Source organism: Clarias gariepinus, chromosome 8, assembly GCF_024256425.1.
Source record: "Clarias gariepinus isolate MV-2021 ecotype Netherlands chromosome 8, CGAR_prim_01v2, whole genome shotgun sequence".
Classification (NCBI taxonomy): Eukaryota; Metazoa; Chordata; class Actinopteri; order Siluriformes; family Clariidae; genus Clarias; species Clarias gariepinus.
The window spans coordinates 17,363,596-17,384,117 of NC_071107.1; the positions used below are offsets into that span (position 1 = coordinate 17,363,596).

Here is a 20,522-nt window from a genome sequence, read left to right on the forward strand (position 1 = left end):
ACCTGTTACACTGCCACTACATTTTTAATGAAGCAAAATGTTTCATGCATCTTTCCCCAATTCCCTAGTCATTACCATGGTATTAAGATGCACACTGGACCAGGCTGGGGTGGGTGTAATAATGTTGCTCTTAGGGAAGCTTGCCATTTGGCAGACTTCCTAATTACAAATAGGAAGATGTTTTCAAGAAGAGATGAGCATGATGATGACAGTTCATAACGTCTTTATCAATGGAGCTGAAGCTTGATCAAGAGATGAATGTGTTGATCCAAATCAGGTGCATGAATCGCAGGTAAAAATGCATGCGTTCTTGAGCCTAGTAAATTACCAACGCGTGACTACCATGGCAGTTAAAACGATGAAGCATCCATCTTCACCCTCAGTGAAAGGTGAGATACCTGGCTGGGTAGAGTAAAGAGTGAGTGCATGTGACAGTCCCGCTGGGCATGTATGCTAGGTATACGAAAGTTCCACAGTGCTCTCATGACTGGCACTAATCCATCAGGATGTTGCTGTGTAGGTAGGTATACCCAGTAATTGTGTTATCATCAGGGCATATGGGCCATGATTATATATAATCCTGTATATCGTAATGCTGGCAGATATCCCAATACAGTCCAGATTAAGACAAATTACAGTTCACAACAGCCAGGGAATCTTGTTTGCATGTGCAGATTTCTTGTCTAAATTCAGTACTGATAAACTTGCAGAATTGGCCAAAGGGACTGGGCACAGGCTTTATAGGCAGCAGAGTTGATGTACAGTCAAATGGCAGCAATGAAAGCAAGTGAGTAAGGTGTAAAAGCTTCTGGCCACACACCAGCTGTAGGGAGGCTTTAATTGAGTCAAAAGAAACTGGTCTTTCATCATGCTGCTCCTGTGCCCTTTTCTGCTAAAATGAAAATTCAAGAGTGGAGGTGAAGAAGTGTGGCTGGCCCAGCACCAGTTTTTTTTCCTAAATCAATTTCTAATACTGCTAACACAATAATCAGCCAATATTCATGTTTCAAAATATTGCACCTGCTTACAAGTAAAACAAATAAAAGTGCATAAAATGTAATACTAACCTTCCACCTTATTTTGCATGTCCATAATGAAGTCAACGAACAAAAATACTTCAGACTGAGAACTTTTCATCTAAAGTAGTAATGAGTAGCCAGGTTATGTGGCAGAGCCTGGGTCTAAATGCCAAAGAAGTGCAGTCTGCCTCTAGTCATAATGAGCCAGAGTATACTGGAAATGCGTTTAGGAAATGTGTAAGGTTGACAAGCTCTGTCAAAGCTGTCAAGATCTGCTCCACAGCAGTCATATCCTTCTACACTTCCTTCTGTTGCATTTGGATAGCATGGGTTATTGACTGCTTCTCATGTCAGATTTGCTCATTTAAAGGCATCACTTGATTTTCTGTCTCTCTTGTATCGCTCCCTCTGGCTGTCACCTTTATAGCTGTCATTCAGTCTCATGAGGTAATGTTGTGAGATTGAACTGTGTACCGAAGACTAACGACTAAGACATTTTAACCAAGTTAGAAAAAGCTTGTTGATTTGTCTAACTAAGGGAATGTGTATGGATTGGGATTAATTACAACTTGCGGATTGTATTAGTGTGCCTTGACAGATTAAATGTAGCACTAATCATCTTTTAGCAGGAAAATGGATGGATGCACCATCCTGCTTATAGATATTTTTATATTGTCTATATTTTTATATTATTACTATAGTGAATCAATGTGTTATTTTATAAGTCTCATCCTATTTGTGAATATGACTTTCCTTAAATATATGGGACGTATATTAGTTAATGCATAGTCATTTTTCTGATACACTGAAGGCATTTGGTCAGGTTATATGATATATAGTTGACCCAAGTCCCAAGAGTCTTTTCCGAAATGTTTGTAATGGGTTAGAACACACACTCAGGGAGCATGTAGAAAAGGCTCAGAATAATAATACAGTGCTTTAACACCACCAGAAGGATTCATTCATTGTTTTTCATACAAATGACTGGAAAGCAGTTTAGGTTGTGACAGTTTTACATTATTGGACAAATTGTTTTCATATATATTTTGCAATGTGAAACAGCAGTAAACATATTTTACCTACAAAATGTATTTTTCAACCACATTTTTTTTTAAACTATGGATATGACATTCATTCACTTCCAGTTACACTTTAATTATTAGATTCTAATAAAAAATTTACTTCAATTTTGGATACCATGGTTTGTTATACTTGCTACAGATGAGCAGAAACATTGGTTTCTCTGAATCTGAAACACTAAGGAGACATAGACTACTATGCTGAACCTGCCACCCACAGTTTTTTGTTTCCCTAATAGACAATAGTGAAGCTTGGCATTAGGCAACTGCAGGGCATTCTTTCAGAGATGTTCGCTTTATTCGTGCAAAGCCTTTGGGCTTCTTAAAATGATCTGTCAGTCTGGGTCAGAGATATGTCTCTTAGGAGCTGCCTGCATGTCTCTCTTGGCTCTGAAAACCTTTTCTGAAGGGTAGACCTTCAAGCTTCTTCCTGAACATGAAGAAAGGCTGGGATGTTCTGAATCAGCTGAGTGGGCTGGTAGCAGAGCTTTTGATGTGCCGTGCTGCTAATCTGAAAAGCCTGGTCAAATAAGCCTTGCGCATAAATCAAGTGGGAGGCTTATGTTTGCCTGTCTAGTCCAACTGTGCTGTGACAGTGAAAACAGAGATCTGGTGGGTGCATTGCTTATTCCTATTTTTTTTTTTCCTGGTACATGACTGATTTGATTCGCAATTGAAAAGCAGCTGAATGTGAACACATGTATTTGAGAGCTATGAGAGGCCCACATGCCGGTTAGCAGCCCAGCAGAGTTAGCTTTGTGTAGGATGCAAGACCATTTTCAGGCCTTTCACCACATTTATATATCTGATTTCGATAAAGCTTTCCTCCATGTGATCATTATAACAGTCTATATGACTTAAAAATGAAATGAAACTCCCCATACTATTTAGAGATTCCAGGATATAGGGTTTGATCCTGAGCTTTAGCTTCTTTTCCTTGCATCAATGTACACTACATCATCTCAGTGTTTTGGTCTCTGCACCAAATTTTCTAGGTGTAAATACAAATACTTTAGTTAATTTTAATTTAATTTAAATCTTTTTTTAAACAGTTGATATTGAGATGTGTTTGTTACTTATACTCTGTAAAGTCTCATAATGGCTCTAATCCAAGGTGCTGTAAATTAGTGATTTTTGAGGCTGGTAACTTTAAATAAACTTCTCTGCAGCAGAGGAAAGTTTTGGTCTTACTTTCCTGGGATAGTCTTCATGAGTGCCAGTTTCATCATGGTGCTTGAGGGTTTTCTAAGTGCACTTGACAATACTGTTCTTGCAAGAACTGTTCCAGAACAGCTGGGCATCATGTCTTAAAATAACAACTGTCTGTTGTTTTTGTTGTTGTTACTTAATTAACTAATGCCTAAATTTAATAGTTAAAAAAACAGCATTATTCTATAATGTAGAAATCTAAAATACAAAACCTTTGACTGGATGGAAAACTACTATTCATGAAATTGCAGAAATGTGTCTATAACATATGTTTTATTGCTTACAGTTGAAGTCAGAAGTTAACATACACCTTAGCCAAATATATTTTTAAAAATTCACAATTTCATACATTTATTTTAACAGTATATGTATCTTTTCAATTTCAACAATAAGTTGCTGGAATTTTTGTATATTTCTCCTAACAAAACTGATGTAACTGAGTCAGGTTATCCCCAAATGATCTATTGGGTTGAAGTCAGGACCACTCCAATACCTCAACGTTACTGTCCTAAAGCCACTTTGCCAAAACTTTGTAACTATGCTTAGGGTCATTGTCAATTTGGAAAACTTATTTGCATCCAAGCTTCTTGGCTGATTTCTTCAGATGTTTCCTCAATATATTCACACAATCTTCCTTCATCATGATGGCATCTATTTAGTGCAGCAGTCCCTCCTGAAACAAAGCATGCCCACATCATGGTGCTGCCGCCACCGTGCTTCATGGTTGGGATGATGTTCTTGGACTTGCAAGCCTCCCTCAGTGGTCATTATGGCCAAGCAGTTCAATATTTGTTTTATTGAAAACATTTATCCAAAAAAGTAAGATCTTTATCCCCATGTGCGGCTGCAAACCACAATCTGGCTTTTTTTTCCAGTTTCGGAGCAGTGGCTTTTTCCTTTTTGTTTACATTTATATGTACATTTAGGGATTTGGCAGATGCTTTTATCCAGAGCAACTTACAAAAGGACTCATTCACGCTCTTATCCAGAGCAACCTACAAAAGCATATTGGACTCATTTTACTGCAGAGATAATTTTGTACCAATTTCCTCCAAAGTCCTAAGAGACAAGAGACAGAAGAGCTAAAACATGGTATTTATGCTTTCATGTTTTTACAGATGAACGTGGTACCTTTAGGTGTTAAAAAATACTAAACAGTAAATACAGCACTCCCAAGGGTAAACCAGACTTTGGAATGGCGATGGGCAATTTTTTTCTGAAGTTTTGACTGATTTCTTTTTATTTTCTCATTACTTTTTCAAACAAAGAGGCACTGAGTTTAAAGGCAGACCTTTAAAACATCCACAGAATTTCTGTATATCAGAAGTTATAATAGAATTTTCTATAATTTTTTCAATCTGCTTAAAGACAAGTGTATGTAAACTTTTAACCCACTGAAATTGTGATAGAGTGAATTATATGAGAAATGATCTGTAAACAATTGTTGGAAATAGTAGATGCCTTAACGGACTTTGTGAAAACTGTAGTTTGTTAATATGTGGAGTGGTTAAAAATCTGTTTCATTGACTTCAGTCTAAGGGTGTGTAAACTTCTGACTTCATCTGTATATCATGGCTACAAGAATAAATCAATATTATACTATTCTGTTTCTGAAATGTAAAATAGTCACCGATTCTGTTTACCAAGTCTTGCTGAGTTTGCCTTTAAAACTGCACATGCCTATACAATCACATGCATGCACTCATGTCTCTGAAGAACAGATCAATTTTGAAGGGGCGTGTTAAGAGATTAGAAGCCTGTCAATCAGTGTTCCCATGCAAAGGAGTAAAATATTGTGCTGCACTGAATGATGAGACATGGTCCTGTGAGTGATATCCATGACTGATATCCATGACAGAGTTTAAGAAGCTCTCTGGAATATCTGATAACACAAAGCACTCACTGGTTATCCAATCGCACCAGATGTCACCAGATGCTAATGTGCTCAGATAGATCTAGATAAAGATATGAGAACTGTTCGGAAGAGATTATGGTATAACTGGATTATATTCGCACGCATGACAGCGGAGTGTCAGAAAAAAAAAATCCTCTTAGTACAGTAGTTTATACTATCTAAACTCTCACACAGGCTTCAAGATGAAAGATTTTACAGAGTTCAAGTAAAGGCTAGTGGTGTTCTTTCAGGGAAGGACGTACAGTGTGTTGAACATTTGACACGCTTTCTTTTTCACAGAGTGCAGCACGGTTGTCTTACCAGCGAAGGACTCACTCAGTATAGAACCTCCAGGGTCAGTTAACATCATAGCTATCTAATTTTCTTTAAAGGATTCCCAAGGGTAGCATAAGATTTTGTAGCATTATGACAGCTTTGCGAGGTGAGATAAATGATTTTGAACATTCCTAGCACCCAGTAATCATGTGAATGTGCTACGTATTGCTGTCAGTGAATGTGTACACATGTATCGGTATCTTCAGCTTTATCACATTGCATTTATTGAATATAAAACTTGAAATTAAACCACCCATTCATTGTAGCTGTCACCCATTCTTTGTAGTCAGGTGCATGTTTTGACATTCGAAGCCCGTGCTGTGGCAATGTTTCTGTGTGGTGAGGCATTCTTTAATGCTCTGACTCATGCTTTTGTTTGCTTATCATCAGCGAGTTGAAGAACATATTAGCAGATTATTTTCTAATCATTGTGCTATTTGAGCGTGAAGACTACTAAAGTATAAGTAAATACTTGTACTGGCTTTGTTTGGAGATGTCTTCTACATGCATGCAGAAAATATTAAGCAAAAAATGAACCAAACACAATATCCTCAGCAACCGGACCAAATAAAAGCCTTGATTTCCTCTGCATGCTTTTTTTTGTTCCTTGTCAGGGCAATAAATATTGCAGTTGCCAGGGTACCAACATCATGTCTTCCTAGTGTAATAGATTACCCAATGTTTGAAGTTCTAGCCTTTTAGAGAGTGACATCATTTATGTCTTTATTGTACAAGCTAAAGGGGTGAAGCTAGAGGGAGCAGAAAGGCATTTAGCCTGCTGAGGCTGTTTGATTAATGTTATGCAAATGGAAAAGTTGATGTTGTGCCAATCATAGGGCAATTTACTTCAATGAAATAGGTCTTGAAATGAAATGGGAAAGTGACCATGCTTTTTATTAGAAACGCTTATTCCTCTATGATCCGAAGCATGGGTTCCTGGCAGCCTTTTTATGTACTGTAAATTTTTAGAGGACTGTATTTCTTAAGACTCTATAGCCCAGGGAAAAAGGCACATAAATTCCCAGAATAGCTTGTATTTACTGTATGACTAACAGAAAATAAGCTGTATATCTCTACGGTTACAGTGGTTGTTTTATATTTTAACACATCTACTTCGGTTCCTGACATTGATTTATAACATCACATCACTCATCTTAACAGTATGACATTTTCAGCCTTGCTCATGTTGTTGTTTAAAACTCGACACCCCTTTATTTGTGCATAGTACTTTCGCCCTTTAACCTAGAACCGCATTAAACACAAATTAATAAAAGTGTGTGAAGTTGAATTCCCGTTTGCATGTTTGCTAACAGTTCTTATGTAAAAGCAGAACAGCAATATGCAATGTATGCGAGGGGAGTAGTTGGTGATAATCCTTACATATGTGACTGTGAAGACTCTGAATAGCAAATAGTGTGATTAAACAATTTAGCTATTTTAGTGTACACATTTTAAAATATACAGATGATTTATCCTGCCTAGAGACCAGAGAGATATATCAAGCAGTTGTCTTTTTTCTTTTTTGCATTATCTCTTATGATACCTATTTTCTAACTATCTGCTTCTTCTTTTCTTTTTCCTCATCTGCCCCACGTTTCACCAGGAAGTAGAGGTCAGTAATGCGTGTCTAAATCTGTCTTACGTTCTTGGCTCCCTTTAATGTCTCTTTTTAAGTTGAGGAATTTATAATTATAGTGTATTTAGCTCCAGTGTACTTGTGTCTTGCAACCCTCGTCTGTTGTACTGTGTTTTCGAACCATTTACCATCTGCCTGTTGTTCATTGTTAATGTTCCTTCCTCTCTTCAGTAGAGCTCTATACAGGGATCTTTATATGGAATCCAGATTACAAATACATTTCAATCACCAAATCAGAGATTCATTTGAACAAATCTTTTTTTTTCTCTCCGTTAGGATGATTACATCAGATCATGGGATGAAAATCAAGCATCAAATGAAAGTAAGTTTCGTGTCCAATTACTTGACATCTGGTTTGATTTCTGTTAAAAGTAGCATGACCACTTAAAGCACAGACATCCTCATTCAACCTGCAATCTGAGAACACCTATATACTGTAATACCTTATGGCTGATATGAAGTGACCTCTACAGAGTGCAAAAGTGGAGAAATCGACAGAAACTTTTCAACAATATGCCTTGATTTGCAGTTTAAATAATGACCACCGAGTAGAGGAGTCTATTATCACATACATCAAAATGTAATTAATTAATCGTTGTCAGTTCTACTGAAGGCCTAATAAGAGTCCTGGAGACTTGCTTTAGCGCTGACTGACATCGGCTTTGTTCCGACCCACTTAAACTGCAGACACCAAAGAAGTTCCCTGTATTTCACCACTTATTTTAGGTTAACGCTTAACGTCTGCTCACTAGACAGATATGAAGTATTTTAAAGTTTCACAAGTATTATTATCTATTGAGCTCTGCAAGAAAAACTGTGCAAAACCATACATGAGGCCATGTACATATCATTTATTTATAAATGAAAAGTTGATATATTAGGAAGGGTATCTACATAGGAGGATTATTACTCTATTAGGTAGTAAGCATAAATCAAGAACAACGTACACAATGAGATAATGTGTAATTGAGTAATTTGGTGTCTTTTACTTTGTTCTCTCTTTATTAGCTAATTCATCATTTCTTGGTTAAATAATGAAGCAAAAGAATGTGTACCTAAGAGGTAACTAAACTGGTAGTAGTCTACAATTAAAAGACAAACACTTGCAGTGTGGCTAGTAGAGACAAAAGATAAGTCTCAGGTCACTTGATATAAAGTCAAAGATTTTAGAACAGGATAGATAGATAGATAGATAGATAGATAGATAGATAGATAGACAGACAGATGGATAGATAGACAGACAGACAGACAGACAGATATTGTACTTTTAAAGCACAAAAACATGTGCGATGAATCCGGGTCATAAGGGTAAAGGGACTGGGCCACAAAGCCCACTTTCTCAAATAGATGAAACTTAGAATCTCAGAAGATTTAGGCCTCCTCTTTTAAACAAGTCGCCTGATATAAGTAAAAGTATGGATTTTGTAGGAAAAACCAGATACATTCTCTGTGCCTGTAAGTTTTGTGTGTAGGGGCATGCTGGCTGCAGCGAGTGACCCAAGCCACACCCTCTCAACTCACACACACTACCTGATATCAGAGTCAGTATACAGACTTACATCTTGAGACTAGCCATTTTCAGCATAGCTTTCAAAAAAAGCAGTGCATAATTGTGCCCCTACTTCACAATTTCTCCAAGAATTGTACTTTACCTAGTTGTAAATTACACTCAAGTATTATTCGTAATAAGAGATATGTATGTTGAATAAACAGCCTTACCTTAACGTTAAGACCTCCCGCACCGATCGGTGCATAGGGCAACGAGTGTTCTCCATTGTGTTCGATCGGCAGCCGCAGCTTCGGCTTTATCCAATGTGAGGTCGACAACTCTCAGGTCGTTCGCAAAGGTTCGCCGCCAGTTAGTCCTTGGCCGGCCTTGTTTGTGTTTACCCCGGGTTGGCCGCCAGTCCATCGCCATTTTGGGTAGCCGGTGGTTAGGTAGATGTAGGACATGGCCGGCAAAGCGAAATCTGCGTTCACTGACAGTTGCTAAGAGGGGTCGAGTGTTGGCTCGACGATAAACCTCTTCGTTTGTAATATGGTCCAGATAACTGATCCTCAGTATGCGTCGCAGGCACCGCTTTCGGGCGACAGCCGCCGTCATCTTCCTCGTCTCACTCGCGTACGCCGCCGTGGGCGTTACAATGGAGTCAAGGAGACAAAAGAGTTTTACTTGGGGTTCCGGATGGGGCGAAGACGCTGAAACAAAGCAGACGCTTTGCCGATGTGACACGTGACGTCGGGCACCGTGTCCCCTTCTGAGCTGATTACACTACCGAGGTATGTGAATTCCATCACTTTGACAATGACTGGGACCCGTCCACTGCTCGTCGCAGGCGATTTAAACGGACGATGGAAAGTACCTTGCCGCACATTGACAGCAGGGTGATACCCCGCCAGTTGTCGCATTTGGAAAGATCGCTTTTCTTCGGTAAGGTGACAATAACACCTCGTTTTCAGTCTTCAGGTACCGCTGCCGCCGCCCAGCATGTGTTAAAAAGGTTCGACAGAGCTTTGACAACGGTGTGCTCGCCGTTCTTGAGGAGTTCGGGTGGAATCCCATCAATGCCGGCCGCTTTACCACTCTTGAGGGTACGGATCGCCAGTTCCGCTTCTGCTGTAGTAATGGGTTCGAGGCTGATAGGTAGATCAGACACAGGGGTGAGAATGCCAGGGTCAAAGACTGTGGTCGGCGCCGGTTGGTTGAGGACTTGCTGAAAGTGCTCCACCCAACGTCGGTCCTGCGCTTTTTGCGTAAGAAGTTGCTTGCCGTCCCGGTCTTTAATCGGCACCCCTCATCCTGTAACGGAGCCGGCGAGGTCTCGAACTATGCGGTATAGAGTCTGCGAGTCGTTTCGGTTTACTGCTTCCTGCGCCTCGGCGCCCTTGTGGTCTATCCACTCACGTTTGTCTTGTCGGCAACTTCGTTTGACTCGATGGTCCAGGTCGCTTCATCTCGCCTCTGGTGCTTGGCGAGTTGCATCATCACGCGCCTGGTCCCAGTTTTGTTTTGCGCGGCACTGTTTGTCAATCAGTGTCCAGGATCCACCCTGGATCCAGCGCTCCTTGAAGGTGCCACGACGGCGAACCCGAAATTGGGCCCACTGTGACTTGAGGTCGTCAGATGGGGTAAGCAGGTCGAAACGATTCTGGACTGCAACGTTGTATTGTTGGGCTACGGCCGGGTCCTGAAGGCGGGCGACATCGAACGGTTTTAGCTGTGGGGCAAGTGTGAACTGGTGCTTGAGGCGGATACGACAGGCTGCACCAAGGAGGAAGTGGTCGGTGCCAACATCGACGGCTCTATAGCTGCGCACATCGAGAAGGGACGACCGCCAATGCTTTGAGATACAGATGTAGTCGATTTCGTTGCGTGCGCCGGGAGCTTTCCATTCCTTTTCTTGATGTGAAAGCATAATGCCAACCCCGCGGCTGTGGTCGGTGGCATGTCCGGAGTAGACAAAAGTCTTGCCGTCAATAGTCATCTTTCCACTGTCTGTCGATCAGGCCTCGCTGACACAGAGGATATCTAAGCGGCACTGGTCGAATTTGTTCGCCAGTTGTGACAACTTTGCAGTTTGAAAAAGAGTTCGGACGTTCCATGTCGCTAGTCGTGTTTTAGTTTTAGTGGTGAGCAGATGGCTTCGCATCAGGCTATGGACAGTTGCTTGACTTTGATCCATCGCCATTATCAAGGATCAGCCGTTGTTCCCGCCGCGATTTTGAACTTGAACAGAATTTTTCATTGTTTCCGTAGCAGTTAGGTTTTTTACGGGGCAGGTTGCTGGCCCAGAGCCCAATCCTCCTCCTTTCTCATCTGGCACTTGGGAACCAGCAATGGGGGAGTAAACAGCAGTAGCAGATTGCCTGTGTAAGTGTACAATGTAAATACAGACAATATTCAGGTATATTTTAATATAATCAAGTATAAATAAAGAACAAAGTGCATTTTTCAAACAATTTGGGATTATCATTTCTCAATAAACCGACATAAAACATACCGAGCCACAAACTTTTACAGAAAAAGCACTAACATTCTGTAGGCTTACTTGCATGCATAAGATTTAAATATAGGGATTGTAATGCTGATTTTAGAAAGATCAGAATCTCTGGTCAGAAGTTCACACTGTTAAACGGTGCATGTAGTGCAACTATAGATCATGAATTTCATGTAAAATCCATAAATGCCCTGTTGAGACTCTCGAGATGCAGGTGGATCTTGTGAAAACAGGCATAAATATCATTTACAAAGCAATTCTACTGTTTATCTCATTGCACATTAATCATATTTTTTTCCAAAACTGGATATATATTTTAACCCTTACAGCTGGAAAATCTGTCCGCTTATGTTCGGTTATTATAACATTTGAAAGTGGGAAATCCAATCTTCAGCAGTCTGTCTCATGTTTATTGATTGTGCAAGTTCACATTTAGAGCTTGTTGTTGGATCAGGGGTTAGTTTCTGGCAATCATCCGCAACACAGTGATGATCGTATTAAATGTTTTTGCACACGTAAACAAAGCATGAGCGTGACGATTAGCTCATGAAGCAGAGGCAGAATTCACTTTAAAGTAGCTCGGATGTTCTTCATTTTCTAAAACTAAAAAATATGATAAGATATATCCAGAGAGTAAAAGAAGGGAATCAGAGATCAGAGGTAAAGAAGCATGTATCTGGGAAAGCGTAGTGGAATTCTTGTCACTTATCACAGTCCAGCAATTGTCCTGTCTCTCTATGGTTGGTCTGTTGCTATGGCAACATTATCATCCTTGTGTTTTCTTTAATCTTAGTGAGGCTGTAGTGATGCAACATGGGTTACACAGCCACCAATAGCTATGGTATGACTGCATACCTGCATGCATCTAAAGGAAAATAGAAGTCACCCTAAGAAGGCTCCTCTAAAGAAAATGGTGTGATAGAATACTAATGATGACACTGGAACTGCAGAAAACAAAGAAAATAAAGTGCTAAATGTTAAGCATACGTGTGATTACATATGTGTAAAGGGCATGCTGTTGGCCATGTAAGAACCAAGCAGAAAGATTGCTGCACACATTCAAACCTCTAGGAACACTTAAATTTTCTCCCTATGTAATGGTTTGTTGTTTGGAAACATTTAAATGTGTGCTTCCCCATCATCTGAACATGCCACACCCTGGAATATAATGGACAATTGCTTTACAGATATTTAAATAGGTTTGGTAGATCATTAGATCTGCGATGGATTGGCACCCTGTCCAGGGTGTACCCTGCCTTGTGCCCTAAGCCTCCTGGGATAGGCTCCAGCCCCAAATGACCCTGAATACAGGATACAGCTGTATAGACGATGAATGAGTGAGAGTGAGGTCATATGATTTGATTTATAAAATTTGTGGTACTGATGCATGTCAACTGACATACACCGATCAGCCACAACACTAACAGCACTGCCAGTAACCTGGTGACAGTATCATGCGCACCAAAAAGTAAACTCTGGCCACAATAGAAAGGCATCAGAACACCCAGTGCATCAAAGCCTGTCGGCCAGAAAAGCCTGAAAGTATCCACCTCTAATGCTCCAGTCCCAGACACGACAGCACACCCCAGAGGTCTTGTGGAGCCACACCCAAAGATAGCGCCCAAGCCACGCTCCGAGTGGAACCCACCTAACTGTGGGGTTAATGTTGTGGGTTTTAATGTCATGACTGATCTGTGTATAAAATAGCTGACTGCTCTTTTCAAAAGCTTTTTTTTGCCCTTTTGTTTCATCCGCTGTCTCAATGTAACCCAGAATGATTTTAGAGACAATTGTAGTCTCTCTCTTTCTGTGGCCTTTTTGTCTCAAGAGGTGATTGCTATTATGTGTTACAAGGTCCCCTTCCCTCCTACAGATGTAGATACAACTAAAGACCCCTGCCAGAAGGTGAAGTGTAGCCCACACAAAGTGTGTGTTGCCCAGGGCTATCAGCGTGCTGTGTGTGTCAACCGCAAGAAGCTGGAGTACAGGTAAGATTAACTCACCCTTAAACAATTTATCCTTCCTCCCTCTCTCCCTCTCTCTCTTTCACACACACACACACACACACACACACGCACGCACAAATAAAACAAACTATCCATCAAGGAGGAAAGGACACATTTTTATAATGAAACTTTTGTCAAGCAAGATCTTTTTAATTAAATGTCTTTGTCTTATTTTATGCACAGCACTTAGGACACAGCTCTTAACCTTGGCATGAGGTCATCTAGAATGTGGATGAGAGTAGAAGGAAATCTTTACCAACAGTTATCGATAGTGTAGACCTGTGTACATGAACATGATTTATGGAATATTTCATTCAATTTGGAGCTCCTCTTAAGCTCATTTTACATCAGGCCGCAGTAGTGCCCCATCCATCATGCTGTCATGTTAATCAATTTGGCCTTTACACTGACAGTGCACAGAGCAGCTATTTTTAATAGAAATAAGTATTTTTGGGTGGCACAGTCACTACAAAATATTAATGTCGCAGTTGCTAATATGACCGTAATTTAAACTGCACATGGTGGCTTAGTGCTTAGCATTGTTGTCTCCTACCTCCAGGACTGAAGATTTAAATCACGCTTTCAATCTGTGTGTGTGGAGTTTGCATGTTCTCTCAGTGTTTAGTGGGTTTTCTCTGGGTACTCCTTTTTCCAGCACAGTCCAAAGATATCTGTGTAGGGTGACTGCCATTTCCAAATTTCCCATAGCATGTCAGTGGGTGTGTGGGTTTTGGGTCCTCTGCAATCTACCTTGTCCTTACAGCAGGAAGTCATAGGGCATTGCGACCAGTCATGGAGTAGAAAGATATCTATACTTAACAGAGTGTGCTTTTAATTAAAATATCATCAGTTTCCAGGGTAAGGCATGTTTATTAGTAAGAAAGCACAGTAGTTAATTCACCACATCACACCTTATTCTGAGATACATTCTGCAATGTTTTTAGTGTAAAATAGGTTTAACACTGTTACATAAAATGTACCACATGAACCTGACTGGACTGACCATCCCAACCATTTGCTAGCACGTATTTATGAGAAGCAGGGTTCAATGCCCTTGAGTGCACCTAGCGATCTAGATGGAAAGGAAAAGCTGGCACGAGACGTGCACTTTCGACTACATCTTCTGAAGCCGCAGTGAGATTTGCAAGCCTGGGCTGCTCACTAGATACAGTAAATGTAGAGTGCCTGTATTTGTGGGATCTCTTCTCACACAGTGAGTCATAAAAGCATCATTAAATGTGTAAATATGTACGTAGAACCCATGTGCTTTATCTTTCCCTCTCTTATGTATAACAATTAGTAATGTGCTGTAAACAGTATGTGATGTATTCATTTGTTAAAATCAATTTTCAGCTTTAAATGATAACATTGCTTAGCACTTATTTATAATAATGCACTTTGAGTGTTTTATATTAGGCCCATTATTTCTACTAATTGCTAATCTGTTTGGTGAGGAGTAGGGATGTTTTTTTTTCTGTTACACCACTTATTTCCTGTTGTTACTTAACTACTTAGGTGCATTTTCCAACAGAATATGCTGGGTTAAGTCTCGAAGCTGTTTGTGAAAGAAATCTTTAGTTTTTATAAGCATGAAAAGGATGTTTTTTAAAATTAAATAATTACAAAACTACACAACAATAGATATGTTGGTCACATATTTATTCAGATTCAAAAGACAATGAAAGGATGCTGAATTGTCCTTTATGGGTCAGTGACTTCACATTTGGTCCTCAGCATGGTGGAACTACTAGTTTCATGGTTTGCTGTCTGGGCACCAGTGATGGTGGTGTTGTACTAAAAGCCTTTAGATTTATGAATCATTTCTCTGATCACATCAAGAAAGACCCTTTTCTCTATAAATACCAAACAAAATCTGACTGCTCATGGCCTTACAGTCATGTCACTGCTGTGTGAACTGGTTTAACATTTCTAAAAAAAAAAAAAAAAAAAGGGACGATCATAGCAGTGAGCAGAATATTCTAGAAATAATCCTGCTAGACAATGGGGTCACCTGTGAGACGCAGCTCTGAATGCTTGTGAGCTTAAAGAGGTGGTTGCTTGACTGACGAGACAGATGATTTTATGTCTGTTACTGTAATGAGTGTAATTTTGCAGGATGAAGCATCCAGTGGTGGGTCAGCAGGAGAACAACTGCAAACCATGCGCTGTGTCTTCCTCTGGGCCCGTGTGTGGTTCTGACGGACATAATTATGCTTCTCAGGTACAACCCAGTTATTTCTTTTCAGTTCTTTTCAAATGTCATTGCTGTGTACTGTTTAAAATGTTGTATTATTGCCAGATCTAACAAAGTGCAGTGCGTGCAGCAGAGGTTCACATTGAAGGAAATAATGGAATCATTGAGAGAGAGAGAGACAGAAAGAGAAAGAGAGAGAGAGAGAGAGAGAGTAGTTATTCATCTTTTATGACTCTATTATGAATCAGCATGTGCAGCAGCAGTGGCCTGCTTCATTAATTTCTCTGTCATCATATATATCCCACTGATTGTAGCAAAAAAGCCCCACAAAACCAAAGATGAATAGCAGACAGGGATCGCAAATATCAGGGGACGGGATGATGAGTACACTTCGAGCCTTCAAAAGGGAGACATGAAGAAAGAGCGAGAGAAAGAAGAGATTTATGTATGGTCTTGTTTTATCTCTTGCTGACCTTGTTGAGAAGCTGAGGTACTGAATGAAATTAGCTTTCCCAAAAAGACGATGCCTCATCTGAATGAGACATCTGTTGTAGTCGCCTTTATAAAATAGTTGTACGGAATCTGGACTTTAAATCATATCCCACTGCTTAGACAAACTACATTTATTGCCTGTCACACAACAGTAATCAAATGTTGATCCAATATCTTTTATCTCATCTGGACAGTCTTATTTTATTTGTGTGTATGTGTGTGTGTGTGTGTGTGTGTGGTTGCCTCAGTGCAAGCTGCAGCATCAGGCCTGTCTCACAGGAAAAGAGCTGAGTGTGAAGTGTGCTGGTCCCTGTCCATGTTCCACTACAGCTGTGCCGAGTACAGTGACAGACAGTAAACACGGTACGTAGGCCTTTCAGTGGCCACCAAATGACTGCATCTGTTCAATTGCTATAACTTCCTCCATCACGGCACTACTGCAAAGCCTTAACAGCTCTATGATTTATTTATTGCTGCCCAAACACACATACCTTTTTTTTCTTTTGGCTGCCGGAAGAGTCTGCTTCAGGTCAGGTATTCGGAGTAGTGACCACTGCAGTACTTTTAGCCATTCGTTGAACTCACAGAGAAGATTTACTCAACTGCCTTTCACTGAACTCATTTCCATAAGTCAAAGCCAACAGGGAATCTCATCTCATCCAAACAAAATCGAGCTAGTTTGCAAGAAAATGAGTGGATTGTACTGAAAGATAATTTTTATTGGACCTTATTCAAAGACATTAAGTCAGACCAATAAAACTGGCTGGTGTGAAATTTTTTATGACTGTGCGATATAAAAGATTTAAAGGCATAACCTGACATATTAATTGATAAGACTACTCCTGCTTACAAACATGCGCAGGATATTTTTTTTCCCAACAGTTCTCCCAGTAACACAGTGTACTGATTAAATCAGTATTCTCGAGTTTATTCTCATTCTTTCTTTCTCTTTCTTTTTGTGTTGCCTTGTATAATGCATGTCTATAAGCTCCACTAGCTGCAGTATTTTAAACAGCATAGCAGTTCTTTTATCGTTGCCTGTCCAAAAAGTATTTTAGTTTCCCCCTACCTTATGTCTTATCTTGTTTCTTTCCTCCACTTACATTCACTTACATTCCCTCTTTGTCCTAATCTGTCCTATAGACAGTTGTACAGGTCAGGACCTAGCTGATTTGGGTGATCGTCTGCGGGACTGGTTCCAGCTGCTTCAGGGCAACGCTAAGCAGAACAACACACGCAAGCCTACTGCAGCCACATCAGCATCAAGTAAGACCCAAAGCTCTCAGCTGTCTGCTCAGCCATTGATTTGATGCAAAACAAGATTACACCAACAAGCTTTTTGCTGAGGCCGCCTAAATCGAAGCTCACTGCTGAGAAAAGGAACAAAGTTAGCATGTTATATTAGGAAGTTGTTTCCATTTAGTAGAAATGCCGACTAATATTTCTAAATTAGCTTTCCCACTTAATCAGGATCAGATTAGTTTTAGTCACTTTGAAGACCAGTCAGACATAAGACTGTGAGCTGATATTATATTCATATGACATTCAGTGATTAATAACGCAATTTTTTGTACAGTTTTGGACCGCACTCTAGTGGCAACTTGTAAGGACTCCATTGGATGGATGTTTTCGAAGCTGGACACTAACAGTGACCTGTATCTGGACCAGGCTGAGCTGGCTGCTATTAATCTGGACAAGTATGAAGTGTGTATCCGACCCTTCTTCAATTCATGCGACTCCTACCGTGATGGCAAAGTCTCCACAGCTGAGTGGTGCCTCTGCTTCTGGAGAGAGAGTAAGCTACATTCCTCCATCGCATCTTTACTAACAGAATTACAAAAGGAGATCAACTTTCTAGAGCTGATTTTATTCCAACATTGCTGAAAGTTTGCCTCCTCAGCTCTTGGCCTGAACATGACCCATATTGTGTTCAGAATAATAAAAGGATGCCTTCTGTGCCCTGATACATTGCTTTATAATAGGATAAATTTATACTGCATATACATAACACTGTATGAATTTATATCATGTAATAATATTATTATATTCAATCAACTGACGCATACTAAATGCAGTTGCCATGAGCTTTACCAAGGACTATATACATAAGTATAAAAAAAAATACAGTACTCCATGTGAAAAGGTTTTGATTCACTATTTAGAGTGAAAAAGTAAAATATTTAAATGAAAAAGTAAAAGAGTTTAACAAGAGTCTAAACACCTTTAAAAAAAAAATTTCCAAAAAAAAATGCTCCTATGTTTCTCCTTGTTCTCATATCATTAATGACTAAACTTGAATGGCCCAGATGAGTATCAGCAATTACTGGGAAGATTAAAGATAGCTATTGATGCCTGATTGATACTGCTAAATTAGATCACTGTGTGCTTTGTAAAAATAGCAACAGTAAAAGAGGGTAACACAGTGTCTGAATATAATCAGCAGGATTTGTGCAGGTGTTGCAATTTAAGAAATTTTATCCATCCATCCGTATTCCAAACCACTTATCCTGTGTACAGTCCTAGAGACCTGAACGTCTTTGTCAAATGTCAAATTGTTATAGCCATATCACAGTGTCAGACAATCTGCGAGGCTTGTGACACGCTCTCAGTCAGGATTGGTGGGCATCTACCAACAGTGGTCTAAGGAGGGACTGTGGGAAAAAGACAAGTTATTGAAGGGAGTGAGATGCTACAGGCAACAGTTAGCAAAGAAACCCTAGCTCCAGGCAAGAAATGCAGATATCAGTTTGATGCCACCTATCTAAACAGTGTTAGAGACCAGGTACATCCCTTCATGTGATCAGTATTTTTTGATAACAGTGATCTCTTTCAGCCAAACACACCAATGAGCCATGACATTAAACATTTTAACAATATGTAGGTTTTGGATTATCCTTGTGCCACCAGTGTGGCTCTGTTCACTCTCTATATGTCTAACGAAGATGTGGTGGTTAGAACCAAACATCTTAAATTTGGACTTATCAAAACAAAGGACAGTTTCCCATTGATCTAATGTCAATTTCTTGTGTTTCCAGGCCCAAGCAAGTCTCCTCTGCTTGTTGTTCTTCCAAAGAACACTTTCTTCGTAATTTGACCTTGAGGTTCTGACTCATGCAGTGTCCTTTGGAGTGTGGATGTTAAAATATGTCTGGCGCTTGTGCGCTCTAATCTGAGGTGTTATACATCTGAGGCTGGTCATTCTAATGAACTTATCCTCTGCAGCAGAGGTAGCTCTTAGTTTTCCTTGTTTGGACAGTCCTCATGAGGGCCAGTTTCATCATAGTGTTTGACGGGTTTGGCAACTGCACTTTTTAGCTTGACTGACCTTCATTTCACTGACCTGATGGACTGTCCTTACTCTTTTAAGCCGAGTACTTTTTGGCGTAATATAGAGTTTTACAGTAGATGTAGTAGCACTAATAGGGCTACAGACTCTGTATCCACCTGTCCTCTGTACTGATGAACTTAAGGCTTGCAAGAAGACATGAATTAATGAGTGTGTCAATCTGAAATCAAAGCTAAATGTAGCTACTTTGGACAATCTAAAGTAAAATCAATGAAATAACATATAAAACATATACTAGGTTGTATAATTTTTTTGTTTACTACATCATTTTATATGTTTTTTCACAGTTTAAATGTCTTCAGTATTAATGTACAATGTTAAGGGGAAGGTGTGTCCAAACTTTTGACTAGTAATGTGTATATATAATAACATTTTTTATTTGTGTGTAGAGAAAGACAAATTGAAATTTTCACCAAAGTATGTCTATATGTGAGAAAGTAAGAGTCTGTCGGGTGCAATCTTACTGGTCTTATCACTAATACTGAAATACCTCATTCAAACTGCACTGGATTAGGCTAAATTGGTTTTCTAAATATAATTTTAAAAAATTGATAGCTGAATTCAACCATATGTCAGATGCTTGGATTACAGTAATCCAAAGCCTTTGACTCTCTCACAGAGTTTCCCCTTGCTAGCCGAGTAGATAGCGAGGGTCGTGAGAGATATGCTTAGCATTGGCCTTTATAATATAATATTCAGAGATTTAGTTTAAGGAAAAGAAAAATATCTTCTGTCTGTTTTTCACGGTCTTTGCATGAGACTTCTCAAGCAATCTGTACAGAATTAAAAAGTAAAGAGATTTATTGGATTGTGGATTAGCAGCTGTTTTGCGTGTGGCTGGCACTGTGGTGTTTGCTGAGGGAAATCCCGTTTTGTATGCGTGTGTTTGTCAGTGGGGTATAATACATATTGGTAGCACTAGCTCACTACTCCTTTTCACTGTGTGTGTGTGTGTGTGTGTGTGTGTTCGGGGTGGGTGGGGTTGTGGGGGAGTTAGCATGCCTAGCCTGTGCCATGGAGCAGGATGAGACCGTTTTACAAAAACAACCATATGTTCCACCCGCTAATACAGGAACGGCACAGAGAAGAATCTCTGCACTGTGTGCACTGAACAACACACACACATAAGGCCAGTTTTACTTTTATTTGATTCTAAATAAGCACTGTCACCTCTCCTGAGGCATGTGTATTTGCCTTTGGCCTGTCATGCTTTTTCCTCCTCAGACTGTCCCTGATGGGGAGGAACATAAACATCCTGTTGTTTGTTGACAACCTGCTTAGCCTGAATCACTCTGGAGCCTAAACAGCCTGAC

The 20,522-nt window shown here is 39.9% G+C and overlaps 1 protein-coding gene across 1 annotated transcript in view; it reads left to right on the plus strand.

The window, feature by feature from the left end:
- The window catches only part of spock2 (SPARC (osteonectin), cwcv and kazal like domains proteoglycan 2), a 31,283-nt gene that overhangs the window by 4,227 nt on the left and 6,534 nt on the right, over nt 1-20,522 (plus strand). The window contains exons 2-7 of the mRNA XM_053501369.1: nt 7,450-7,495; nt 13,045-13,159; nt 15,293-15,398; nt 16,112-16,226; nt 17,007-17,129; nt 17,440-17,658. Coding sequence (XP_053357344.1) covers nt 7,450-7,495; nt 13,045-13,159; nt 15,293-15,398; nt 16,112-16,226; nt 17,007-17,129; nt 17,440-17,658 — 724 coding nt within the window. The remainder of the gene's footprint in view (nt 1-7,449; nt 7,496-13,044; nt 13,160-15,292; nt 15,399-16,111; nt 16,227-17,006; nt 17,130-17,439; nt 17,659-20,522) is intronic.